We start from the raw sequence: 17806 nt of genomic DNA on the forward strand, positions 1-17806 counted from the left end.
TTTATAAAGGCAGGGTGTTCTAGAATAATGAGCCTAACACCATTTGGTATATAGTTGTTCTAAACATTGATGTAATTTTATTAAAGCATTTTAAAAATGCATATATTCCAGCTTGATTTTTAAAGAGTGTCACACTCTATTATTATTATTATTATTATTATTATTATTATTATTATTATTATTATTATTATTATTATTATTATTATTATTATTATTATTATTATTATTATTATTATTATTATTATTATTATTATTATTATTATTATTTTATTTTATTTTATTTTATTTTATTTTATTTTATTTTATCATCATCATCATCATCACCCACATAACTATAATTTGATTTTTTCCCCCAAAAAATTAAAAACCACCACCATCATTCTGAGCAACAGTATAGTGGTAACTAGAAAGCGTTACTTGAAAAAGAAACCACCACCATCATTCTGAGCAACAGTATAGGGGTAACTAGAAAGCGTTACTTGAAAAAGCGCGAGAAGTATTCTGTTATTTCCATACAGTTTGCATGACAGTGTACTGTCCACGTGATTGTTTACTGAGCTTGCACAAAAGTACCCATTGGCTGAAATTTAGTAGACGTTGGCATAAAAAAAGTTACTTCTGTGGAAGTGTGCTGGGCTTTGTGCCTGGCAGCCAGCACTGCATGATTTGATTGCCTAATCGATTATACCATGCCAGTCGTGATTGCTGTGTGACACACCTCTGGAAATACTTTGTGGCTATGCTATGATCTTTCCTACTGCTTTATATTACGCACGCATACCTGTGCAAAAGGATTTCGGGCACTAACTCATACAAATATAGAATCCCATTGTTTTTATGTGAATTATTAAGACATTCTGGTTTTCTAGTCAGTCTTTCAATTACTATTAAAATATTTTCAAAGTGTATTTTAAAAGAAAATGAAGAGATAGCATAGTGAAAATGTATAGCTGAAGTTCATATGCCAACTTTGCCATATTCCACTCACACGCCCAATCCCATACTTTCTTGTCAGCAATAACACAGTAGGATCCAGAAAACTGATTAAAAAACAAACAAACCCAGAACTTATTTTTAAAGATACTTTTTCTTTATTCCTATCAGAATGTTGCACGATTTAACATTATGGATATATATGAAATACAGTGGTGCCTCGCATAGCGAGGTTAATCCTCGCTATGTGAAAACATCGCTAAATGGAATGTAAAAACCCATTGGAACGTATTAAACATCGTTTAATGCGTTCCAATGGGCCCTAAACTTACCGTTCAGCGAAGTTTCCTCCATAGCGGCAGCCATTTTCGCGCCCTCAGTAAGCGAGGGGAGGGCGCGGAAATGCTGCGCGCGGCCATTTCAGGCGTCCGGCGCCCATTTTAGAACCGCTGAACAGCTGATCCACGGGCATCGCAAAGCGAAGATCGGTGAGCGAAACGCTTACCTATCGTCGCTATGCGAGTTTTGCCCATTGGAAAAAGGGATCGCTATGTGGATTCGTCGTTATACGGTGCGCTCGTTAAGCGAGGCACCACTGCATATATAAAGTTCAAACAAATTTAAAATGTTAAAACGATTGGACTTTTTTTAAATTAAAAATTTTAATAAGATACAGTATAAAAAACATAAAATAAACCATCATACCCTACATAGTATGCACATTGCCTGGTATTATTAGTTAAAACAACATATCTTTCCATAAATCAGCATCAGGGACTGGGGTTGTTGTTAAGAGAACCCTTATGATTATTACAATGAAGAATGAAAGGAAGCTATGTTTTATAAAAATCAGTCTGTACTGGAATTCTAGTACCCCAGTTGTGAGTGGGCAGTGAGTTTTTCCATCAAAGCTAATTTCCACAGTCTAGCCTCAGAAGCATTTATGAAATTGCTATAGCTGTCTTCCAGCATGATTAGATGACCTGTGACCAGAAGCTGACTACTCCAAGAACATTATCTCGAACATTTACCAGATCTTCTCTAGTATACATGGTGGGACTTAAGTTGCATGCATGGAAGTGCTGCATTGATTGAATTTTTCCACATTCGCAGAAAATTTATCCTGAACCCAAGTACAGTGGTGCCTCGCTTGATGACGTTAATTCATTCCAGCGAAATCGCTGTAGAGCGAAAACATGAAACGAAATTAAAAACCCCGTTGAAACACATTGAATCCCCTTCAATACATTCCAATGGGCTGAAAACTCACCGTCCAGCGAAGATCCTCCATACGGCAGCCATTTTCAGTGTCTTTCTAGCAAGGAATTTTGAAACCTGATGATCAGCTGTTTGCTGATCGTCGTAAAGCAAAAAATCGGTTCCCGAAGCAGGGAACCAATCATCGCAAAGCGGATTTTGCCCATTAAAACCATTGTTTTGTGGATTCATTGTTATACGGGCAATCGTTAAGTGGGGCACGACTGTACCTCCGTTTTATTTGATTGTTCTTTCATCTGCCTGCTTTGCTTCAAAGTCTATTAAGTGACTTCCAGAATCTTGTCCTGTTGGGAGTCATTTTTCCACATTCATCCATTTGACAAAAAAAAGGGTGTTGTTTTTGTTCTTCATAGATAGAGGAAGACATAGGAGGAGCTACCGTGTTTTTATTTGGGCTTTTGAAGCCTCATGGAATGGCAGTGAGTGCATAATAGGTTTACTCAGAAATCAATCCATGGCCTTCTATGACATTTAGGGTGTTGTGTGCATCCTATGGCATAGGAAAAGGTCACTTTGCAGGGAGCGCTTTCCTTTCTATCAGAGAATCACTCCAACCCAGCCTCAAAAAAGCAATGGCCCTTCAATGGGACCAAAAAAGTTCATCTTGGGCATGGATGGGGGTTAGGCTGGAATGCAATTCTCTATCCATCAACCTCTTTCCCTGCATGATTACACCTTCCTTCCCAGGTAGACACGCTTGAGGTTACAAGCAAAAACTATTGGGCTATTGATTTTCCAGCTTTATTCTTGAGGTTTTTGCATCTTGGGCATCAGTGGGATAAGAGAATAATCCACTGCCTAATTTCAAGCCATGTGGAGGTATTCAGAGTTTTATTTTACAAGTGCCAGCTCCACAAAAGCAAAGCGTGCTGGTTGCTGCTTTGGGAGACTCTAAGGGTGAGAGGAGATTTGAATTCAGTTCTCCTGATTCCCAGTCTGTTACTCTATGCCCATCTCTAATCTAGGGATTGGAGATGCAGGTTTTTATATACGAATGCCCCTGTACACTGGAGTTAACGAGGGCGGCATCCGGCGGCGGCCCCGGTTTTCCTTCCAATTGCTCTGGAGCGCCCGATCAGCTAGCCACTAGTCAGCCTGGCAGGGAGACTCATCTTCCCTCCTTCTGCCAGGAGTGGCTAGCCGACTGGGCGCTCTGGAGTGATTAGAATGAACAGCGGAGCCAACAGTAGTGGCAGACACATGAGTGGATGATCCAGCCCCAGGGGGCTGGACCCTCATTAATTCCAGCTGTTCACGGGTATTCATATACGAATACCCCCATCTCTAATAGGAATTTATGATGGATTCTTAAGAATCAGTGGTGTCTAGTTGCATTTCACACGTGCCATAATTTACGACCTCTGTTTGATATTTAGCTCTGTAAGCATGCCTGCAAGAGGAAGAGACACAAAACCAGGCAAAAGCAGAGAGAAATGGAGAGGGAGAGAGAGAGAAAGAGAACTTAAAGATCAGCTGTAGGTATTAATATGAACAATGTGTGTTTGACTGAAGTGAATCTGTAGACTGCAATTTGTGATGTCTGATTTAGTCCATTAATTCTTTTGCATAGACATTGTCCTATTTGTCCTGTGTAGAGTACAGACGGGAAAGGTTGGCAAAAGTTGGCTTAGATCACATTAGCTAAGGAACACGTAAAGGTGCTCTTGATGTTGTGTGTGACATTGTTAGGTCCTGTAATTGTGTTGCTGGAGTAGATGTAGGGGCAGAGTTGGCATCTTAGCTTGTAGCAGAATGTCATCCCCATGTCTGTGTCTGTTGTGTCTTAGAAGTCGTTTGAGATTTGGGGGTTGTCTGTAATCAATGATAGGTCAGCCACCAAGTGCTTAGATGACAGAAATATTTTTGTCAAGGATGGGCTAGAGATCAGTTAAGATGTGTGTCAGTGGTCTCACTTGTGATAACTTGTTATGTTTCCTCATTTTCTTTCTTGGGTCTGTCCTGCAGTAGGTTACCTCTGAATATCTTTCTTGTTAATTTATTTCTGGGTGGGTATTGTAGTCTGAGGAATGTGTTTTGTAGATCCTTGAGTTTGGAATTTCTATTTTGTCTGAGTATATGCAATTGTATCTGAGGGCATGTCTGTAAACAATGGATTTTGTGGTATGCTCAAGATGGAATCATGCAATTAGATATATCAATTGGTGGGTTTTCAGTACAGTGTGGTGCTAAGATGTCCATAATGTAGTTTTCCAGTAGAGTCTAGAAAATGCAACTGTTGTGTGGATTGTTCTGGCATGAGATGAAAGTTGTTGAAATCCTGGTGAAATATCTGTAGGGATTCATTTCCATGGGTTCAGATCAGAAAAATGTAACTGGCATACTTCAAATAGAGTGATGGTTTTTGCATGCAACCATTAAGAAAGCATTGTTCTAGATCAGCCGTGAATATGTTCGCATAGAGCCGCTCAGAGTGGTACTGACCTACCAGATGGGCGGGATATAAATCAAATAAATAAATAAATAAATAAATAAATATCATGGGACTGCGCATGTGCCCATCACAGTTCTGTTGACCTCGAGATATGTTTTATTATGAAAGGTGAAATAATTATGTGTGAGTGCAAAGTCACAGAGGGTGGTGATTTTCTGGGCCTTTTCCTTGTTTTGAATGGTATTCTTGGTAGCCCTGTTGATTTTTTAAACTTCCTGAGGCAAGTGTGGGCAGAAGCAGGACATAGATCTCAGAAGGATATGAAACATGAGGCCATTGTTGTTGGCATATGCAAGCTTGAGTCACAGGGCACCCCCAGAAAAAGGGAATGGCAAAGCACTTCTTAGTACTCTCTGCTTGGGCAACCCTGAAAAGTGTTACTATTCATCAGAATTGATTTGATGGCATATCATCATCCCCACCTTTATTCATTCATTCAGAATGTGCACAAAACAGTACATCCTAATTGTGATCAGCTAGAATGTCTTCTGCCGCTGGAGAATATAGAGAGTCTACTTATGTATGATATTCTATTCCTTTGCATTCCTGTGTGTGTTTGTGTTATGTGTTAGCAAGTCACATCAGACTTACAGAAACCCTAACAGGATTGTCAAAGCAAGTGAGTTATTAGATTGGTTTTACCAGTGGCTCATGAGTTTCCATAGCTGAGAGTGGAGATCTGAACCCATATCTCCCGAATTCTGCTCCCTCGGTTTTATACATTGCACAACACTGGATGTATGATTACTCTTGTGTAAACACACCATTTGGCCACAAGCAGCTTTGTACATGATACTATGTAGGTACCATATTTTTTGCTCCATAAGATGCACCTGACATTAAGACGCATCGAATTTTTAGAGGAGGAACACAGGGAAAATATATTTTGAACCAAATAGTGTAGTAAAATATTTAATAAACTATAACAGAATAACATTTGAACCATGTAAAGTGAACAGCAGTCAACAGTGGCATTAATATAGACCATTATCAGCCAGTGATAAGACCTATACCACTCTACCTATATTTTACATTTCCTTTCATCCACCTCCTCCCCATGCTTATAGAAATGTCTCAATGACAGATGAGATTGTTGTGCAACTCTGCCCAGCACAGCTCAAGCCTATATTACGTTAGAAATGGATTGTCTGATTTGGCACTGCATTGAGAGGTCCCTTTTAGTTGTGTGGAGGATAAATAGTGAAATTAAACTATTTAACAGCTGGTTTTCCTTATTTACTTGAGGTTATGCAAAAGAACAGCAACACAAAGCTTAACCTGATCCCATTCACCAGCAGTAGCACATGCTCAGCATAAGACCAAATCTCCATTTTCTGACATAATTGAATGTTTATAGCATGCAAGGCACAACAGGTTAGGCCACACAAAGCCATGAACAATGTTCTTGATGAGCCAAAAAAAACTGAATACAAACTATAGTAGCTGAAATCAGGAAGCAGGTACTGTAATCCAGTTAGAAGTCACGAGGCACAGTTAGTTTCCTTGCTGCAACACCCTTTGAAAGTACATTCTCTATTAGATGCCCAGAACTAGTTGAAAAGTTTGCAAGTTGAATCCAAATTTCCCATAAAAATGCAATGAAAATTAATTAATGCATTTTGGGGGGGGGAAAGGTCAGAAACTTTAAAAAAAATTAAAAGAAAGTCACTTACCAGGTATTGTAGACTGAGCCTTGCTCTTCACAGTGCCTTGGTAGACCCAGGAACAGCCAAAAAAGAGCCCTAAACAGCTAAAAGGCAGCCGGCAGCCGGCAGCCATTTTGTGCTCTTCTCCATGCTCTTCTCCGCTCCTTTCCCCTCCCCACGTTTCTACACAAGCAGGTTCCAACTCAAACAGAGCACCTTTTCCCCCAAGCACAGTTTTGATTTAACCCAAAGCAAGTAGCTTTTAAAGTAAAACAACCACGTTTCAAGCACCTTTTCACCCAAGCACTAACCCCAAACAAACAGCTTTTAAACTAAATTTAACATTTTAAAACGACAATACCAGCAGTCCCAGGTCTCTCTCCCAGCTCTCTAACTGCTAGCAAGGAAGCAGACAAGCAGCCTCTTCACTAAATGAAAGTTTGAATTTCCCCGCTTTCCCTGCCTTCCCCGCATATTAGGTATGCTAATATCTGTGCACTGAAGGATTGTGGGAGGAACATCCAGTCCCTGATGGGGGTCCTGTGGGGCACCCCAAAACACTGAGTAGCTCTCTTGGCCTCTTTCAGCCCTGTTCTGATCAGGAGGGGCAGCCGGTGGTCACCATGCCTTTTGGGGGACAGGGCACAGAAAGGGGCAGGTGGTTTTTAGGGGATATTCCAACTCATACCTGGCAGGGGGAATACCATTGTTATAAGAGTGGTTTTCCTAGGGTAAAGCTCATCTATTGTACTCTGGATGTGCTGACTCCTATGATTTCCCCAAATGTGGGGAAATCAACTGCCTAAATGGGGGACTGTATTTGTGGTTTCACCTGTTCTTTCTAGAATTACTCTTTCCCCTTTGGTTCTTGACTGTTTTCACTGTTTGCTACCATAGGCCTGTTAGCCTTGCTGGTTTTTCAGGTGGGCTGTAGGAAGCAGATCCTGGAAAGCCAGCAGTGTAGAATGGTGAGGTCCAAATATCAAGCAGTCTCTGGTGCCAGTTCAGAGGCCTCCCAGCATGGCAGTGGGAGGCTTCTGGGTGGTGGTGGTTGAACCCCTTTTTTACTGTATTTGTTCCATAAAATGCACATACTTTCTCCCCCACTATTTGAGGGAAAAAGTGCATCTTATGGAGCAAAAAATACGGTACCTGTGAGTTATTTTGAGTAGAGAAATGGCAAGCAGAGGGCTAGTAGCCTCACCCTACTCACTTTTTTCTACTTTGGATTGCAGAGTCCTTGGGTAGGTTTTTTTTAAATGTGTAACTGTTTCTGCTCAGTGTGGTAGGTCAGTCTGAAAGAGTATGAGTGGCCCAGGGTCGTCCAGTGAAAGGTTTCATGGCCAAGTGAAGATTTGAACACAGGCCTCCCATGCCCTAGAGTCCAGACCAACATGGTGACCACTTGGCTTATTTGTTTATAAAATGTTTTTTATTTTATTTGCTAGCAGTAACTGTTTCGTTGTGAAACAGTTAAAGAATCTCTTTCTGGAAGGCATGTAGGTGTTACATCGCACATTGTATGGCTCTTGAGAGGCTAACAGGGCTTTCAAGATTAGTGAGATACTTAAGGAGTGGTGTGAGCCCCACCTCCAGCAGAATTGGTGGCCCTGGGGGTCTCACACCAAGAACTTTATTAGCTCCAGGTTGTTGGTGAGACTGCTTTTTATGCCTTCCACAGTGGTTCCCCATCACTGCCCACCTGCACCCCTGGGGGTTTCCACTTGTCCCTTGGACATGGTGACTTCAGTACTGGCCTCAGAGCTGGTGGGGCTGGAACCTAAGGCTGGGACATGCCTCAGCCCCTCGCCACTGGGATGCTGCTGTCAGGCTCTTGCCATGGGTTGTGATCCTGCTCCCAAGTTAGTTCCCCGGTAGCACAGAGCACTGGTTCTTAACCTTTGTTACTCAGATATTTGTGGACTGCAGCTCCCAGAAGCCTTCACCATCAGCTCTGCTGGCTGGGGTTTCTGGGAGTTGCAGTTCAAAAACACCTGAGTAATAAAGATTAAGAACCACTGGATAAGTTAGCGCTCCTCTGCTGCAGACCCGCAGGTCTCTTTCCTCAGCCAAACCCTCGCTGGGAGTCCCAGGCTATGAGGATGACCCTGAGCCTTTACCTCTGTCCTTCTTTAAGCCCCTCAGTACACCTTCCTCCCTACTTGCCAGCTGTTTTGCATCTCCCAGCTCCCAGGAGGCACATGGGCTTCCATTCTCCCACCCTGAGTGGCTGCTCCACCTTGGCTCTCGGGGGATATGTAGGGTGAGGGTAGACAGCTTTACTGGGTGCTGGTGATGGCCCTCTTGCAAGTGGTTTTGCCGGTTCCACACACTCAGTTAACTTCCATGGCTGAGCAGGGATTTGAACCCAGGCTTCTGGACCCAGTCTGTCACTCTGTCCACTATACCACACTGGGTATCTAATGAGTAATATAGCAAATTCCTTTTAGAAAATATTCCATGCTCTGGTCCTACCCAATGCAATAAACTGATAAAGAACAAACATCTGGATTCTCCTATTATCATGATGATAGTCCTTGTTTTACAGCGTTATCTAATTATGTTAATGATTCCACTATACCATTGCACAGAAGTGAGAACAAATATAGTTTAACAACCTGGTTGTTGGAAGTTGCATATGGTAATGATGGAACCAATAAAGTCTGGATTTTAGAATTGCAGTGCTAATTAGGATACCCTTGACAGATTTTCCCCATGGTTTATCTGAGCCCTACAGGGAACACAGGCTGAGTCAGAGAGATTTACCTGGCCTTGATGTAATAATTGTGGCTGTATTGATAAGAAGGAACCAAGACCCACAAGAAGCACTAATGGAACCAATCCAGAGTGCCTTTTGCCTCTGCTACATTGAGAGGCAACTATCCAGGTGAGAGTTGCTCACGGGTAGGATACGGTTAGATGGTTCAGCCTAAGTACACACAGGATCTGGCTGCTGCCTTGGCAACTGCCAAAAGTATATAGTATTGTGGCAGCCACACAGAATAGGTACCTGCTCTCAGACATCATAAAACATTTTAGACACAGCCTTTCAATGCATTGCCCCCAACTCAGTTTATTTTCTACTAAAGGCTTACCTCGTCTGGAGAGCTGAAGGAGAAGTGAAAAGTGTGAATTCTGAATTCCAAATGTTGCTGTTAGTTTGGCCTATAATAGGGTGGAAAACATGGCTGAAAGCCCTTGCTACCAGAAGTTTGCTCAGTGGGGTCAATCAGATGAGCTGGCTGCTGTATTTAATTCCCCCCCCCCTTATTCTTTTATAGGTGGTTCTTCTGGATTTTACCTCAGGAAAGGAATTCTGTGAAGATGAGGAATCATTTCTGTTACAAATGCTGTTCTGTATTTCACTGTGGATCGTGTTAGCTTCAAAGTTCAGTGCTGTCTTTCTATGGCTCTAGCAGAATAAGGTATAAACCAAAGATGGGAAAGTCTGTATTCCCTCGGAAATATGTGTTTTCTTTTTTTCTACCACTCCCACATAGAAAAAAAAAGTTTATTACATCTATATTCCACAAAAATTGGTGCTGTTTATGTAGTACTAGAAAACTGTACTAGTTGACAATCTGTACAGATTGACAATCTGGATTATTGTATTGTGTTGGAAGTTTCATAGTACACTTTTAAATCTTTGCCCACTTTGTTTTGTATAATTTATAATTTTTTTTGCCCACAGAGAAACTGTTAAGTGTGATCCAAATATTATATACTTAGATGCTACTATTGCTTGTTCACATTTTTATCTGACCATTATTGCATCATAGAATCCTCTAAATTGTCATCTGGACCAGCATGGGTCAGTGCTCTTAATTCAGATTGTGATTGACTAGGCATGTGATCCAGAGTGCCTGTTAGCTGAGAATGACTGGAAACCATAATACTGTAGCCATAAAGAATACAGGTCTTTGTAGAACAATATACTGTACTGTAATAGGTTTGTGTTACTGCAGGTGCACAATTTCCCCCTTTTAAAAAAAACCCTCAGAACAGTAATTAATCTTCACTTTGTTTAATTGCTCATTCTGTTACTGGGTACAATTAACAAATGCCCATGCTCTTCAAACTTTTGGAGCTTAATCTTTCTGCCCTGTTTACCTTCTAACTGGCAGATTGTTCTAACACAAGCACACAGAAAATATTGTGAAAAGACATACAATTTATTGCACAAATCCAATACTGGCATTAGAAGAAAATCAGGAAATTGAGACCTTCCTACATCACACCAAATTAAATCCTGCTAGTGCAAAGTAGTCACTCTTGATTAATCAAATTGAGCAGATGCAACACAACTGGGTAGTGAAAGGAAGGCTACATTTACCTCAGGGTTTTGTTCCAGTCTGGAATGTTATACTCCTTGTTCTCAGTACTCTCTGCTGCTTGAAGGGATCCCACCAGACAGTTGGCAAATCATTGAATTTCTGATGGGTAATGTTAGTTTTAGAGTCTACAGTATTTATATCAATAACTAAATGAGTTCTTATTGTAATTTTTCTTTTGAGCAGTATTCACCACATGTCACCACCTGTATGTTTCAAAAACTTGTTCCTCTTTTTTCTGGTTGCCATTACAGTAAGCATATATTTGACCACTATAACAGGAAAAGCATTGACTATTTTAAAAAAAACAAACCCAAAACAACTAACCATATTGTTTATAGCCAAGTGGTTTGAAGCTTCCTTCCTGGTTACTAGAGCACTTCCTTTACATCTGCTTATGAAGTCAAACAAGAAAAGCAAAATAGCTCCTATGAACACATTTTCTTGTTGTGAATAGTTGCCATTTTAAGAAGTAAGCTTTAGAGAAAGAAACTGTACAAATGAAACTTCCCCAGCAGCTCAGGTAATCAATTCCGTTGTTAATGTTACATCTTGTTTTCTTTTATAAAATTCTTGGAAAAATAAAAAAATGCTGTTTGATGGTATCACCACTGTGGTGATGTTTTGCTGTATTTACCTTTTTCGAAAGTCTTCTACAAAAAGAAGATGGGAAGCAGGATTTTTGCATTTAATGTTTTATGTTTTCTTTTAAAATGCTGCTTCTGAGGACATAGTACTTATCAAGGGACCACTAAAGCAGACATTCTGTTTTACTTTGTTGTTTTGGTCTTAACAGTTCCCTTCTGCTGTCAAACAAGTGTTTCATTTTCACAGTTCATTCTTTTATGTTCCTTTTGTGGTCTTCAGCTATGTTTTGACCTTCTTCTTACATTGTTGTATTTAAAATGCTGCTGATGGTTGCTCAGGAATTTTTATTCTTTTTCTTAATTCACTTTCATACTATTTCTCCTTTAGGATTATCCTGTTGATTTTACATGTTGACATTATTCTTATTTCTCTCTCTCAGGTTTTCTGTTTATTTCAATGTCAGCCCATAATCTATTACTTCCTGCACTACCCAGAGACCTCTGGGTAGTTTGGGCGGCATATAAATTGAATAAATAAATAAATAAATAAATAAATAAATAATGCTGTCCATCGCTGTCCTTCACAGCTTTTCTGCTTGTGGAGAGTAGATAGTCAATTTGGAATTTTGGCAAGTTTCAACAATGCTTATTTTTTAAAAAATTACTGTATACAAAAACACAGAGATATACATAGAAGTAATGCATTATTTAAGTATATGAGGTGCATCAATGCATATTAATTAAACCAGTGAGCATAGCAGGTAAAGGCATAAAACAATTAACCATTAGAAATGCATATTATTATATGAAGTTGATTGATAAAGATGTGTCCCAGATTTCCAAATAACTTTTAAAAATTGTGCCAGCTTAATATTTTGAGTTTGAAACTGTGGTGACCATGGAATGGCATGATCTGAGTGTTGACCATTTTAGCATCTTCTACAGTATTAGCTAGTGGTGAAAATTTATTTGGATTCCGGCAGGTCAGTATCTATATTTTAGGAGACACAATCAAAATGTTGGAAGCCTAGGCAATTCCAATCCCTTGCATTTGTCTTAGAGCAGTCTAAATGGCTTAGTAACATAGCAGTTTTTCAAATTAATGGCTTGTGATATTATCCTTCTGATTATTATAAAAATTATATTTTTATTAGCTTGTGTAAGAACTGTCTGATCATTGCGGCAGTTAAAGCTGTTAAATTTAAAAGCAAATGGTTGCAGGTGTTTTGTGATTTTTTATTCTTGAAGTTAAGCAGATCTTGGCTTGGCCAATATCTGGATGAGAGAAGGGATACTATGAGTAGATTGCTCTAAATTCCTGAAAATCGTGAGTGTTGCAAGTGTAATCAAATAGAAAGCATTCACTAAACTAAGTTAACAGCCTGTTTCACTTGAGGTTTCAAGTCAGAGAGTTAGATCTGAAGTTTACATCACAATAATGTTTTGATCTGTATAAATGAAGGTTTTTCTGTGTTACTTTTATTTCCTGTAACTCTAAAAAGGAAACAAACAAAAACTATAATGAATACCTGTATGAATTACTGAGACACTTCGACTCGATGGTGCCCTGTATTTCTCAAAGTTATTTTAAATGCCATTGGGCCAATTTCAGCTTTTAGTGCCAGCTAAAGTGGGACTAGTAAATTCAACACTTCAGCAACTCCCGTTGATTCAATGGTTCCACTCTGGTTGGAACTAATAATTAAATTTAGTCCATTAAATGAAAAAAGCCAGTGTGCTTTTAATAATTATTGCTATGCAAATTATTATTGCTTGAAAATTATTGTGATGGTTGTTTTTAATGAAATTTTGGCAGAAATACTCTGATGCACAGGGGAAAATGATCTTATCCTTTGCTGTATTTTCATAGATCTCCTGTGGCATGGAGTTGGACAGCGGTGAATCACCTGTTGTTATGAGAGATGACAACAAACGGAGGAGGAGAAGGATGAAACCGCATTCTACAGCGAGTTTGTCCTCAACAGAACTTATATCCATTGAGTTTGTGCTACCCACAGGCTATATGTTAATAGATATACCTAGCAACTGTACTGTAGAGCAGATGAAAACACAGGTTTGGATGCGAGCTATAGAAAGGAATCAGAACTCAGATTACTACCATAAATTCACTCCAGATCAATTTGTTCTTCAGTACCAAAAGAAGGGACAATGGTATGAAATTTATGACAAACATCAGATAATACAGACCCTTGACTGCATGCTGTATTGGAAAGTATTACAAAAGAAGGTGGGCAAAATTCATGTGGTCCAAAAGCAAAAGCCCACAAAGGAAGTTCAAGAATTTCAAAAGCAACTCAATTATTTGATTGGTTATGATGTCACCGATGTAAGTAATGTACATGATGATGAACTGGAATTTGCTCGCCGTAGGTTAGTCACTCCACGAACAATAGAAGTATCCTGCAGAGATCCAAAGTTATATTCAATGCACCCCTGGACTACATCCAAACCTCTTCCACAGTATATTCTTAGTAGAATTATCAATAATAATATTTTCATAAATATCCACAGAGGTACAACTAGTCAGAAGATTAAAGTGGGCATTGATGACACTCCAGATATAATTCTTCAGAGCTTTTTTGCCAAAATGGCAAAAAAGAAGTCTTTGATGAATATTCCTGAAGATCACTGTGAACTGGACTTTGTCCTCAGGGTGAGTGGCAGAGACGAATATATCGTAGGAGATATGCCTATCAAAAACTTCCACTGGATAAGACAGTGCCTTAAAAACGGGGATGAAATTCACCTGGTATTAAATGATCCACCTGATCCAAAAGAAGATGAAGTGCAGAAAGAGGAGTGGCTATTAGTAGATGATTGCACTGGAGTTTCAGGATATCATGAACAGCTGACCATTGATGGCAAGGACCATGAGCGAGTGTTCACTATATCACTGTGGGATTGCAACAGAAAATTTAGGGTCAAGATAATTGGCATTGATATCCCCGTGCTACCGAGGAACACAGACCTTACTGTATTTGTGGAAGCTAATATCCAGCATGGACAGCAGCTCCTTTCACAGAAGAGAACAACAGCTAAACCATTTACTGAAGAAGTCTTGTGGAATGTTTGGCTTGAGTTTGACATCAAGATTAAAGATTTGCCCAAAGGGGCATTACTGACCCTGCAGATATATTGCGGCAAAGCACCAGCATTATCCACAAAAGCTAACCTCCAGTCACCTGATCCCCCCAGTTCTGACTCTAAATGCAAAACACAGCTTCTCTATTATGTCAATATTTTGCTCATAGACCACCGCTCCCTGCTGAGGACTGGTGACTACGTGTTGCATATGTGGAAAATTTCGGGCAAAGCGGAAGAGCAGGGAAGCATAAATGCTGATAAACTCACCTCAGCCACCAATCCAGATAAAGAAAATTCAATGGCTATCTCGATCGTTCTAGACAAATACTGCCACCCAATTGCTTTGCCTAAACACAAGATAGCCTCTGATCCACAAGGAGACAGGGCCAGAGCTGAAATGCCCAACCAACTGCGTAAACAACTTGAAGAAATCATAGCCACTGACCTGCTTAATCCACTTACCCCTGAAGACAAAGAATTATTGTGGCATTTCAGATATGAAAGTATAAAGCATCCAAAGGCATATCCTAAGCTGCTTAGTTCAGTGAAATGGGGACAGCAAGAAATAGTAACAGAAACATACCAATTATTAGCTAAAAGAGATGCTTGGGACCACAGTACTTTGGATGTTGGGTTACCAATGCAGCTTCTAGACTGTAATTTTTCAGATGAAAATGTGAGAGCTATGGCAGTGCAAAAACTGGAGGTTTTAGATGATGATGAAGTTCTTCATTATCTCTTGCAGCTGGTTCAGGTAAGATGAGCATATATTTCTGAAGACCTGGTGTTTGAAATATAGGTCGAATTCCTGCTGCTCAGAGAAGTCGCGGTTAGAGTAGGCCCATTGCATCAATGTAATTTATGGAGGAGTTGACTCACCAAATCCACACTGATTCAATAGGCCTACTTTAGTTGTAACTGAGTATGCTAAGCAACAGGATTTTCAGCCATTGTGTAGTTGCAAAGAATATTTTGAAGGTGGGAATCTCATATTTTTAGATTGCAGCAAATGTAATAAAATCATGCCATGACAAGCATATCAGCAATAGCTCGGTATACAGTGGACCCTCGACTTACAGACGGCTCGACTTACAGACTTTTTGAGTTACAGACTTCTCTGGCTGCAAAATTTAGATTCGACGTACAGCCGGAGAATCGACTTACAGACCAGAAAAAAAACAAAATGGAACAAAAATAGAATAAAAATCGCTGGTTATGGGATTAATCGGTTTTCAATGCATTGTAGGTCAATGGAGATTCGACCTACAGACTTTTCGACCTGCAGCCACCATTCCAATACGGATTAATTCCTTAAGTAGAGGGTCCACTGTACTTGATGATTGGTATATGTGATGATGGCATATCTTGGTCTAGTCCTATTCAAGTGTTTAACAAAAGCCGCCTAGAGTGGTCCTGAGTTGGCTAGATAGGCGGGATATAAATTAAATAAATAAAAATAATAATAAAAAGATTAGTTTGGAAATGTAAGCAGAGGAGAGTGCTAAATTTGCCCCTTCTTTCCACATGGCACTATCTCCATAGGTAGGCGGACTGCCAATGGAAGAAAGCATTTGCTACATGGGAAGTCTTTACATCTGATTGGGGATCCTGAAAAATCAAGGTTCTTGCTCTCATGGAAATGTTCCATATATAGTAAACTGCCTTCTTTTTGGAAGATTGTTCGAACAGGACAAGCAAGGGACAGGGCTAGAACGCTCTCCCCTATTCATGCCAAATAAGGCATCTGTGTTTTGATTACTCAGCAATTGAATATAGGAACAAATTTTGTTGCCACTGAAATGTTGGTATGGAATATGATATTTTTATAATGCCCAAAAGGGGCAAGGGTGGAATTTTGTCATGCTTTGCAAGGTCTAGCACTTCTGAACCACCCAACACTCCAAAACACCAGGGGTCTTTTCAGATTTTTTTTAAATTAAAAAGTATGCAAACCTCTAGGCATGCTACCTTGGGAGTTCAGCTCTTGAATTGCTACCAGATCTGGAAAAATGGCCTGTGGCTCAGCTGTAATTGCCTGCCCCTTCTTAAGACTGATGATAATTGTAGGTGAAAAACATCTGAAGAGTCACTGTTGCCACCCCTGGTCTATGCTTAAATCTGTAAGAAATTTACTGCCTGGGCTTTTAAATATCTGTGCTGTGTGCTGAAATCTAAAAGACAATGGTTTCCCTGTTTCCATGTCTTTGGTGATCAGAACGTACTCTCCTTGAATTTCTGTCTTTCTGTAATCTTTTTTATTTGATTAATGTGCTTTTAACTGTATTATTTTGTCTTCAATTCTTAATTTAGTTTGTTTTAATTCTATTTGTTTTGTTTCATTTTATTGTTAATCATTTTGGGGAAAGGAAGTAACACATTTAAGAAATAAAGTTATTTCCCTGCTGGAAAAAAATGGCAACTAAATTATGTGCTTAGAAACATTTGCAGAGGGTTTTTTTTTTAACTAGAAAAGAGAAGTGGCTTATTGAACAGATGAGTCAAAGTCTGTTTCAACTGTAGCTGTTGGAGAAGGAAGGCAATAATAGATGATTAGCCTATGTGAAGCCAAGAAATTATTTTGCCCTTTTATATGAAAGTATCCTAACAGGATAAAATTGCAAGTTTTACCATGTCTTAAAATGGAGTCTCTTTTGAGCCACATCAGTTGCCTTGCCTCACTGTGCCTTGCCTTGCCTCACTGTGAAGTTTTACACTATTGTAACATGTTGAGGAAAGTATTCTTGTAATGACTTGTCAACCTCAAAAGAATGATTCATGTTGATTTGTCTGCATTCAGAGCTTTGGGGATGGCACTTATTTGATACTGTAGGTTACACATATTAGGATGATAAAGAATGGCATTTGCAATGTGAAAATGAATAATCTCTTCTCAGGATCTGGAGTCACCTGAGTATTGTAATAGTCACATTCAGATGAAACTGAATAATTATCCCTATCTATGCTGCAGAACAGCAGCCTGTGATCGGGTTTGTTGTAAGTGTTTGGCAGTTCCCTGGTTAGAGTGGGAAATGACAGGAGAGGAGTTTCTTTAAACAATTCTTTATTAACACAACTTTTGGCTTGATCAACAACAACTTCAACTGGATAATTGAGGTCTACACCAACAGGACAATTATTCCACAAAGAGGTAATGTTTTCTCATAAGAGTCTTCTTTCATTGGTAAGACTTCACAAAGCATTCAGGATCTGTGGGTCTTCTCAGGCACCCACTCCTTATAGCACAAATTGTCTTGCAACAGGGGTGACGTGCCCATTCTCTCTGCGGCGGTTTCTCTTGAGGTTGAAGTGGTCCTGGCCGAGTTACCTTCTTCAATGGACCTCGCCCCCGCAGATAGACTAAAACTGTCCATTCTTCAGGATACAGCCCTTTCTATAATAGGTTTCGGTCCCCTGTTCTTCCCGTTAGGTGCGCTGTGGCTTCTACCCTCTATATCTATCCCTTTCTGAGGTATT

The 17806-nt window shown here is 39.7% G+C and overlaps 1 protein-coding gene and 1 pseudogene across 4 annotated transcripts in view; both read left to right on the top strand.

Annotated features, from left to right (window-relative positions):
• PIK3CG (phosphatidylinositol-4,5-bisphosphate 3-kinase catalytic subunit gamma) overlaps positions 1-17806 on the top strand; it is a 60794-nt gene that overhangs the window by 15926 nt on the left and 27062 nt on the right. For 2 of the 4 annotated variants that reach the window (XM_073000667.2, XM_073000666.2), the window contains exon 2: positions 13098-15086. In XM_073000667.2, the coding sequence (XP_072856768.2) occupies positions 13110-15086 (1977 nt within the window). In that variant the 5' untranslated portion in view covers positions 13098-13109. The other 2 variants (XM_073000665.2, XM_020813068.3) reach the window with 2 other exon arrangements.
• On the top strand, positions 6990-7144 carry LOC140707895 (U1 spliceosomal RNA; annotated as a pseudogene).

Source organism: Pogona vitticeps, chromosome 5 (assembly GCF_051106095.1).
Source record: "Pogona vitticeps strain Pit_001003342236 chromosome 5, PviZW2.1, whole genome shotgun sequence".
NCBI classification, from domain to species: Eukaryota; Metazoa; Chordata; class Lepidosauria; order Squamata; family Agamidae; genus Pogona; species Pogona vitticeps.